General features: G+C 40.3%; 1 protein-coding gene across 4 annotated transcripts in view; it reads left to right on the plus strand.

Annotated features, from left to right (window-relative positions):
- AVL9 (AVL9 cell migration associated) overlaps window positions 1-9,101 on the plus strand; it is a 90,363-nt gene extending 81,262 nt beyond the window's left edge. For 2 of the 4 annotated variants that reach the window (XM_034963904.3, XM_034963903.3), the window contains exons 14-16: window positions 626-679; window positions 1,203-1,291; window positions 4,193-9,101. In XM_034963904.3, the coding sequence (XP_034819795.1) occupies window positions 626-679; window positions 1,203-1,291; window positions 4,193-4,308 (259 nt within the window). In that variant the 3' untranslated portion in view covers window positions 4,309-9,101. The remainder of the gene's footprint in view (window positions 1-625; window positions 680-1,202; window positions 1,292-4,192) is intronic. The other 2 variants (XM_034963906.3, XM_034963905.3) reach the window with 1 other exon arrangement.
- The last annotated feature ends 1,919 nt before the right edge of the window (window positions 9,102-11,020 follow it).

Here is an 11,020-nt window from a genome sequence, read left to right on the forward strand (position 1 = left end):
AATATATATTATATATTTAAAATACACTTTTTTCTTTTAATATAATGGAAATAGGGAAGTCTGAATAATGTATTTTCTTACAAAAATAATGATACTGCTGTTTTTTTTTAAGACCTGCCTTTTGAGTTGCTTTTCTAACAGAAAGTAGAGATTTTGTTGATCCATCCACAAATCTTTGCATAACCAATAGCACACATTTATAAGATGGCCAGGATCAAGGTATGATCTATGACCATGTCCTAAAACCAGTGACTCACCTTGACTGTCCTGGGGAGCTTGTAAAAAATGTGTTGATGTTTGAGCCCCACCCAAGACAGACCAAATAAATTAGAATGTCAGGATAGCACTAAAACAGGCTACACACACACCCACACACACACAAAACACACAACACACCTGTTTTACAAGTGAGGAAACTAAAGCTCAGAGGGGTTAAGTAATCTTTTCTGGATGTTGTCACTGTAAGTGGAGAGCTGTGACCAAAGCCAAGTTTCCCGATACCAAACACAGCACTACCACCCAGCTGTGTCGTCCATGAGAAGTTTACTAATATTTTCTTGTGATAACTCTTTTTGCAGCCTTTTTGGTAAAATACTGATAGTTTAAACTCAAACTTTTTTTACAGCCATCCATTTCAAGGCCAATACTCAGTATCAGACATGAAGTTAAGGTTCTCACAGTAAGTACTTAGAGAAAATACTGGGAAAATTCTTAAGTCTGAATTTATGCCATGTGTTTCATTGCTAATTGGGAAGTGTTTTTCTCTACTTGATAGACTTATGCTTCAAATAGTAACCAAATATGTGCATAACATTCTTTAGCTCAGCAGTGTGTATGTTCAAAGTGAAAACACCACTGTTTCATACAGGATGGTGTGAACTAATAACAGGATTTACCACTTTTATTTTGGTGAAGTGCTTTTAGCAAACCATGGCTGTCGGAGAGAGGTAGCCATACATACATCCTTATGTCCTCACCACTTTTTGGTTCATCTGTATGTTCTTTTCGTGTATTCTGAAAATGCACATGCTTAAAAGGTTAATAAATTAATTCATAACAAATAATAATTTAGCTTCTTTTTTCAGTAATTGTAATTTTGGATGGTTACAGAGTGATTATTGTGTGTGTGTCTATATGTGTCTGTGTGCGTGTATGAGATTTTTTTAAAATTGTACTTAAGACTTCTTTTATCTTTTACCCAGTTCTGTTCAGAATAGTGAACGTGGCAAAAAAATTGGAAACGTCATGGTCACAACTAGCAGGAATGTTGTACAAACAGGAAAAGCTGTTGGTAAGACATGCCTTTAGCCAGGAACAAATTGGAATCACAACACATCCATTTTCTATCTTTAATATGTAATTGATAAAACAAACATAAAGTTGTAAAGATCTGTGTTATCACATAGTAATACAAGAGTTTTTTAAATTTTTGTCATATTCATTTGAAAAATTCCAAATTCCAAATGGTCAAACTCCATTATATCTAATAGAGAGTGACAAAATTTTCTGATGAAGTCACTGTTTTGCTACCAAGATTCAAGCTGCACCAGAGTTTTCTTCCCCCATTCCCTGCGCTGTCCACAGTTCTTTATAAATGGCAGAGACTCATAATAAAAGTAGGTATTAGGAACTGCTGTCCTCTAAGGTAGTATTACACAGTAAAGAAAATGAAGCCAACAGTTGGTTTTTCAAAAAGATCAACAATATTTATAAAATCTGGTAAAGATAAAAAGAAAGAAGATACAAATTACCAACATTAGGGATGAAAGAGGGATATTACTGTAGCTCTTACAGAAATTAAAAGAACAGAAAATAGGGGAATATTGTGAAGAACTTTATGCTAACCAATTTAACAACATAAATGAAATATACAAATTCTTTTAAAGATTCGCATTACCAACACAGTTGCAAAAAGAAAATAAGAATAGCCCTATTATCTATTAAAGAAATTGGGCCGAATGCAGTGGCTCATACCTGTAATCCCAGCACTTTGGGAGGCTGAGGTGAGAGGACTGCTTGAGTCCAGGAGTTCAAGACCAGCCTGGGCAACATAGTGAGACCCCATCTCTACAAAAAAATTTAAAAAGTCAGTAGGCATGGTGGTGTATGCCTGCAGTCCCAGCTACTTGAAAGGCTGAAGTGGGAGGATTGCTTGAGCCCAGGAAGTCAAGGCTGCAGTGAGCAGTCCAGCCTGGGTGACAGGGCAAGAGTCTTAAAGAAAGAAAGAAATTAATTGAATTTAACGTGAAAAGCCTTGCCATAAGGTTTTTAATTTAAACCAGGCTGCCCAGGTGGCTTCATTTTGAACTCTGTCAAATGTTTAAGGAAGAAATAATACTAGTTTTACACAAAATCTTTAAATAAGGTAATACTCCCCAACTCATTGGATGAGGCCAATATTAGTATCTAAGTCAGACAAATGGTAGCATGCTCTTCTGCACCTAGCTATTTTCGCTTAAAATATTTTGAATATTGTTCCACATCAGTTCTAAAATTTTTCATTCCTTTTCTATATTTTTAACTTTTTATTTTGATGTAGTTTCAAACCTGAACATTGCAACAGTGCAAGAAACTCCCAATTATCTCTGATTCACCAATTATTTACATTTTGTCCCATCTGCTTTGTCATACAATGTGTTGTAAAAATAGGGCATTAATACTTCCCTAGCTTCTGAAAGAGGTTGACTAACCGTTACTGAACACAATTCAAAAGCCCCAGAACTAAGTAATCTTTGTGTAGGTGTCCTTATATCCCTAGTTTTCTGAATACCTAGAGAGAGACAGAAAACTCTACAGACTCATTTGTAAAGACAACACACAGCGCTACCACTAGGTTAGTTTTATTGCAAAGGAATGGAATTTAGCACACAAACATTTATTTCCAAACAATATGCCTTTGACTTATTTTGAATTTTTATTTTTTAATAGAAAAACTATGCTATATTATAGATTATTATAGATACATCATTATACATTATTACTTTTTAGTGATGCTGCTACTGATAGTTAAATTCTAAAGCCAAATCTCTTCTATACTCTTCTGTCCAAGAATAGTGGGAGTGTATTAGTCAACTTAAATAATTTCACTTAGCATCACCTTTTTTTCTGAGACAGGGTCTCACTCTGTTGCCCAAGCTGAAGTGCAATATGGTGCGATCTTGGCTCACTGCAATCTCTGCAACCCCTGGCAGGATCCTCCTGCCTCCGCCTACCAAGTAGCTGGGACTACAGGCATGTGCCATCATGCCTGGCTAATTTTTCTATTTTTTGTAGAAAGAGGGTTTCGCCATGTTTCCCAGGCTGTCTCGAATTCCTGGACTCAAGCTAACCACCCGTCTCGGCTTCCCAAAGTGCTGGGATTACAGGTGTGAGCCACCATGCCTGGCCTAACATCAACTTTTGAGATACTGTTCTATAAAACACAATAGACCTGGGGCAGATAGAGCTCTATACATCTTTGTGTAACATAACTTCATTTTAGATGACAAAAGCACATTTCCCTAAAACAGTCTAACCACTCTTCCCTGTTTAGATGGTTATTGATTATCAAGTTGGTATTGAAGATACACAAAGCAGTTTGACTTTTTAAGCTCTCTAATAATTCTGATACATAGCCAGTGTTGCTAGCACTGAGGGTATTAAAGAAACAGTTTGATGAATACTTTCAGAATGCTTAGGCAAGTAGGCTCCTAGGCTAAAAAATCATCTATTTTTCCTTAAGACATTCCCATGGAAAGGGATTGTTTTGAAACTAAAAATTTAAATGATATTTTGGCTACTATTAACATATTGGTGTGTTCTAGTAAATTAACATTTATTGGCTGGGCACAGTGGCCCACACCTGTGATCCCAACACTTTGGGAGGCTGAGGCAGGAGGGTCACTTGAGCCAAGTGTTTAAGACCAGACCCTGTCTCTACAAAAAATCAAAAAATTACCCAGGTGTGGTCACACATGCCTGTGGTCCTAGCCACGTGGGAAGCTGTGTGGGAGGATCACTTGAGCCCAGGATGTCAAGGCTGCAGGGAACCGTGACCACTCCACTGCACTCCAGCCTGGGCTGGAGTAAGACACTGTCTCAAAAAACATTTTTTTAAATTTTTAATTAAAAATGTATTAATTATGTTGGTCTTTCACTGTCTCGTAACAAAAGTTAAGACATTTTTCCTTTTGTTTTTCTCCTCTCCATCCAGGCCAGTCAGTTGGAGGAGCTTTTTCCAGTGCAAAGACAGCTATGTCTTCATGGCTTTCCACTTTCACCACTTCCACCTCCCAAAGTCTCACTGAGCCACCGGATGGGAAGCCTTGAGCAAGGTGTCAGAGGCTGCTATTGCTTTCTGAGGTTTAAGTGTCCCCTGTCTGTCTGCTGCTCCCAGGCTGTTACCAGCCACAGATCCACAGCAGGGGACCTATGTCGAACTGTTTACATGGATGTTGCTCTAAGTGAATGTTTTGGGATGCCGAAATGATGAAATCACAGCCATAACAGGGATGGCTTTCCAGGTTGGGGTTTCAATTGACTACTTTTATTTCAGTCTGAGCCTGATTAAAACATACAGTGAACCTTCTAATGAATTTTGAGTTCTGATATTGTACATTGGTTTACTTTAGAAGAGTTTTTACTTATGTAAATTTTGTTCTGTTTTGGTGTTTGAATATCTACATGGTCATTGTAATTTATACTTGCTAAAATTAATTTATATTACCATTTTCTCTAAAGTTGGCCTTAAAACGTGCTTATAAAGTGAAGGGGTCATACAGTTGGGCCTTCATTATTTTGCTGAATTATGTGATGATTTTTTTGCTTTCTACCCACAAAACATTTATTAATTCACTTCCTCCCAGAAACATGAAAGTTAGGGGTGGTAGTTCTGAGGATTGGGTGTTTTGTTTTACGTTTTTAGTTTGTTCTTTCCACATCCTTAAAAACTTGCTTTCAGACATCAAGGAGTATCACTGTGCTTTCCTCCTCTTTATAACTGTGCAGGTGGGTGTGCAGAGAAATAGCAGAGTGATGGTTCGATGATACTGAAGCAGTTTAACATGAATGTGTCTGTAGGGCAATACTTTCAAAGACCTATGTGTTTATTTTTCAACCGCAGTCATGTTGCAGTCTTTTACAAGCACTTTTTTTTTATTCCAGAGTTTGTGCCATCTGTTTCTCTTTTTTTGGGGGGGGGGGGGCGGGGTCTCACTCTATCGCCCAGGCTGGAGTGCAGTGGTGCCATCTCGGCTCACTGCAACCTCCATCTCCCGGGTTCAAGCAATTCTTGTACCTCAGCCTCCCAAGTAGCTGGGATTATGGACATGCGCCACCATGCCCAGCTAATTTTTGTATTTTTAGTAGAGACGGGGTTTTGCCATGTTGGCCAGGCTGGTCTTGATCTCCTGGCCTCAAGTGATCTGCCTGCCTCAGCCTCTCAAAGTGCTGGGACTACAGGCATGAGCCACTGCGCCTGGCCTGTTTCTTTTTTAAACAGTTTTCTATTGGGTGTTTGCAGACCTACAGCTTTTCTCGTAGTCTTATTCATAAAGCTTTTCAAAGCACTTAGTCTTCTACTTCCCTAACTGAAAGTCCTCCTATAATCAATCCCTACCCCCTTCTAGAAGTATCTTAAAAGAAAAGCAAGGTGATTGTAAGTATTAAATAGAAATCTCATCTTAGTTTATATTCAGCAAAGTAAGAGGCAAGAGAAGAAAACTGCAGCCTTGACATCTGTCATCTGAGAAAGGACATCTGGTTTCATGTTAGGCACATACATGCATGTGTGTGCCATCTACTGATGATTTGTACACAGCTGGACCTCGTGTGTTTGCCATGCTCAGCTCTCATTTGCTTTTCAAGGATACCTGGGATGGCCGTTCTCAGAGAGTACTTACGGGGAACAGACTGCCTTTTAGTAACAAAGGATACTTGGGAAATACATTGTGAGTATGATCTATCCCAGATTGCTGGGGAAATAAAGGAGGGCGCTGATTATATTTGGTTTATTCCTCACTAAATGTTTAAGAAGTAAATGCTCCCAAGGCATTTGAAATGAACATAGAAACATAATCTAAATGTCTCTAAATTTTCCACTTTGTGTTTTCTAAACACAAATTGTATTACTCATTTGAGCATAACTCAAGAATTCAGCGATGATAAATTGAAGGGCTCAATGTGAGAACTCCATTAATTCCACTTCTTCCAAGAAAGTTAACCTCAGGAAATACTGTTTGAAGAGAAGAAAGTAGTACCAAACAAAACCTTAAACAGTACTTGAATCTTTTTTGCGCTGAGACTATAAAGAATTCATTCTAACATCTTGTTTCATAAGGGCCACATCATTCGTTGGAGCATGATAGTGGGATTTGTGTACAATTGTTACCTCTCAGCTGCTGAAGTTCACACTTCAAGGATCTAGGAGCTCTGTGAGGGGTCGTCCAGCAAGATGCTGATTTGTCTTTCAGTTGGTATGGTTTCTGTGATCGGGGTAAACTCCCGTCTCCCACTATTCAAAAGCAGCCCAACTCATGCTTTGGAATCCACTGAAATAAAAATAGTTACATGAAGTTTAACTTTGCTTTAATATCACTTGTTCCCCATTGAATATACACTTTGATCGGACTTTCTATTAACATTTCTAGCTAAGAGTTTGACTCTTAGTGGTCACTTTACTGACTTTCCAACATAAAACAAGTATCTCAGAAGATACAACTTTCATCATAGAAATGGTCAAAAGACCATAGCTATATTTCCTTCAGGTTCTGGGAGGTGGAGTTTTTCAAGGAACACTGGCCGTTGTATTGTTGGCAGGGGCCCCAAGGCAGCTCGCACAATCAAAGGCAGGAAGCCTCACCCCTGGTTGTGTGACCCCCCCCCCCAAACATACTTCAGGCTTGGATTCTAGGCTCCAAGTGGCCAGCATAGAAGCAGCAGCCTCTCTCCAAACCCTGGCTCTGTGAGCCATAGGAACCAGCACTAGGTCATCTTCTGACATAGCCCTGGTAAAGGTGTGTGTGTGTGTGTGTGTTGGTGGCCACACTTGCTAAGGCTTTTGTGTCTGAGAATTGAGTATTTGTACCTAGGTGTGAGGGAACCAGGGTCAGCCAGCCTTTTTCAGATGTGCCAGGCACACACACTACATCAATGGCTAGGTGGTGGCTTCACCACTATCCAGGTGACTTAAAAGAGTGTTTGGAAAATGTCCCTGGTATACTTCAATTCCTACTAGACATTGTAATGACAATGGTGTAGGTAAGGAAGAGAGAGTTAAAGCTACCAGTTGTGGAATAGAAATAGTTGCATGTCCAAAGAAGGCTTAGAATGATTGTGCATATGCAGTTGGCTCACATAACCAGCATGAACAGTCTCTCCCCAAATCCATTAGTGATTCACTACCCACCGCCAAGCACAGGCCTAAAACAATTCTCGTCCACTTTCCTGTTAAGAAACACAGCAGCAATATACTTTGGCAGCAAACCAGAGCATATGATGTAACTTGCTCAACCTTATCTTCCTTTCCAAATTCTATACTAAGCATCTGATGTTTTTTAGAATAATTTCCTTTGGAAAGCCAACGAGAAAACAAATTAGGAAGAGAGAGAAGTGAGAAATTGTTGCATGGCTGAGAAACAAGATGCTTAAAATCTGAATCAAAGTATTTTGAGAGCAGTATTTCATGTGCTAAGGGTTATAAGAATTCTTTTAGAAAGGGATTAGAATTTTACTCTGCTAGTTACAAGTTTTAAAGTCACGCTACAGCATTATCACCCTGGCAGGTAGGTTTTGTTATTGTTTTATATTTTGTGAAAAAAAGTTTTGTAGAAGTTACAGCTAGTGGTCTTTTCCCTCCAGAGCCAGTGATGAGTGTGGGAGCACTTCAGCTCTGTAAGGGGCCAGCGTTCTGACCTTTAACCACATGAACTAACCTGCGTCAGCAGTTGCAGAAAGTAGCCTGTTAGGACAGCAGCTGCTAAGCGTTGCCTGGTATTTTAGTGGGGAGAAGGCTGGGACTCTTCATGGCATCAACACTTGCATGCTCTGAATCCTTGATCAGAGATGAGGTGCCACTTGTGGCATTTCCACCCCGTCTCGTGGTAGCCTTTAAAAGTGGTAGAAGATGCTGCCCTAATTCCTCGAGGATGATGGTCATTCCACGCAGCATAATGTGCCGTGAGGAGTTTTCTCATTCCAGTTCTTTGGACTTCATAACATTGGAATTGTTTTTCCATAATTTCCGGCATTCCATAAATATTTGTCAAGGACAAAGAAAAGGAATGTGGATGTTTATTCTTTTCATATGAATGACTTTGTACACATGACTTCCTGCTTTCATTATGAAGGAGGGGAAACTAGTTCCCTTGTATGGTAACTCCAAAGTTAAAAAATTGTGCATGTCTGAGGGGTTGAATATATTTTGTAAAACTCTAAATACATTTGTATTTCTGTGCTGTTCTAAAGTTTACCTTTTTACGTATATGAAAGATAACTATATATTTAAATCATGTAAATGGAACACAGTGTAGGGGGTTTTTCCAATCTTATTTTTCATCAGGTTCTCACACCCACGTAGTATGCTGCTCAAATTTTTTCGTGTGTGCAAATGTGAACATTTGAACATTTCAGTCAGGTACTGAGCCAGAAAAGGTAACTGAAGTTTTCAGAAAGCTTCTGTGCTTAGGAAATATTTTGTTGTTTTCTTAAAATATTAGTATTTTGTAGCTGGAAGAATAAGATCAAGGCTTACATGTTTCCGGCCACTTGGTCACTGGTTCCTGAATTTAGAAACATTGGATTAATGAGTTGGTGAAGGCATTTAGTGGTTACAAAAATAGTTTAAATATTTATGATTAAAGGCTTTTCACAAACCTTTTTTAAGAAAATTTAGCTGAGAAAACTTAAAAAGTTTTCTAAGGAAGTTTAACTGTGGCACATGTTTTGATCAGAAAGGTAGTTCTCTTTGCTCTGGTAGTTTTAAAGTTTGTACTAGTTCTTTATTTCTGTTGTTTTTTTTTAATTGTTAAAATTATAAATCATGTCTAATCATCTGAATTGTAAAACTTCAATTGTATCTTTATTTTAAGCATAAATGAGAATAAAATGATCCTGTTCACCCTGCCTACAGTTGGATTTGACCTGTCCTTCTAGAAGTACCCTGTGTGTTGTCCATGTGGTTTCTGGCCTCCTTCACAGTTAAACGGCAGCTTCATTTATTAAGAAACCACACAGAATGAACTAAAGACTCATGACTCGTTTACTCTCATTTTGACATCGCTTTGACAGTGGTGCCCAGCTTTCAAGGCAGTGACCTCTGCAGGAAGAGGCCCTTAGCTTCTGTGGAATGCTAAGTGCAGAGAGCTGCAAAAAGTATCAAGCAGAGCTTGGTCACAAGATAATGTCTCATTAGGATATTGTCCCAAGCAACCCATTTTGCACCTGGACTGATAAGTGTCAAAATAGCCCTTGATATTGCCACTGAAGACTCCTGGCACATTTTCATGTATACGTTCATGTACTGGGTTCCCTTACAACTGTTCTACAAAACGGGCTTTGGGATGTGCTTCACAGAAGAAGTGACAAACTTCCTTGCCCCCTGGGAATGTGTGCTTCCTTGAGTGCTGGTGCAGGGTTAAGCTGGAGTTACCAGTGTTCTTTGATGCGGACCGTGAGAGCCCTGGAGCTGATGGGATAACTTGAGGACAGTGGAGCTTCCTCTACTCAGGGAAAGGAAGGCATCTCCTTCCCTTTCCAGATGTCCCCCTCAGACTGAGCTCTCCTGTGGGGATGTGATGGGTCCCTATCACCCACCAAGGAAGAGCTGCCTACCCTTCATTCTGATAGGATAGGAGTTGCAGTTATTGAATCTGGTAACATCTGGAAGGAGTGTGATTAGGGAGCCTGTTCTTTCCAAGGAAAGTTCTTTCCATCCTTCATGAAGGGCTTCTCTCTGCCTGAGGTAATGTACACAGGGTTGGGGAAGCCACTGCAGCAGGACTGACCTGTCCAACTTCACCATCAACAGATCCTCACATGGCACGCATAGACACTTTGTATGATCATGAAGATCAGAATGGTCGTGTTCTGTGTTCTTGATCCCATGAACCACCTGCCTTTGGAACCACTGACATCCCAACATAACATAATTAGGACTCAAATGTTTTTAAACATTTCACTGGACTGGGCTGCACTCCTGGAGCACATAGATGTAGGCTAGGCCCAGAAAAATGATGAAAGCCACTTACTGAAATGCTGATCATTGCTGAGGGCAAGTGATGGGTACATAAGGGCTTCTTAGACTATTCTGTTTGTGTATGTTGGAGAATTTCCATAATAAAGAGTTAAAAACTACTTGCTAGCCATTAAACAACTTCGTTACCCATGAAAAGGCACTAGTTCCTGTGCGGCGGACCCTGAGTGCCTGACTTAGGAATTGGCTTAATTTCGTAGCTTCTCCATGGATGCCCTGGCCTCCGCAAGCCCTCTCACCAACTGAAACCTTGGCTGCTGTTGTTGCCTTCCCATCCCTCTGGTTGTTGGAGGAGCACTATTGAGAGAACCCGTAGTACACAGTAATCGAAGACCCAGCCCAACCTCTCTTCCTCCTGAAAGTCTTCCCCAAGCTACTCTGAGTCCTTTCTAATACCTGGATTCTCAGGGGCCAGTGGCTCACGCCTGTAATCCTGAATATTTTGGGAGGCTGAGGCAGGAAGACTGCTTGGGCCCAGGAGTTCGAGACCAGCCTGGGCCACATAGGGATACCTCGTATCTACAAAAAATTTAAAAATTAGCTGAAGGCCAGGTGCGGTGGCTCACACCTGTAATCCCAGCACTTTGGGAAGCCAAGGTGGGTAGATCACCTGGGGTCGGGAGTTCGAGACCAGCCTGACCAACATGGAGGAACCCTGTCTCCACTAAAAATACAAAATTAGCTGGGCATGGTGGTGCATGCCTGTAATCCCAACTACTTGGGAGGCTGAGGCAGGAGAATTGCTTGAACCCGGGAGGCAGAGGTTGCAGTGAGCCAAGATTGAGCCATTGC

Source organism: Pan paniscus, chromosome 6, assembly GCF_029289425.2.
Source record: "Pan paniscus chromosome 6, NHGRI_mPanPan1-v2.0_pri, whole genome shotgun sequence".
In the NCBI taxonomy this organism is placed as follows: domain Eukaryota; kingdom Metazoa; phylum Chordata; class Mammalia; order Primates; family Hominidae; genus Pan; species Pan paniscus.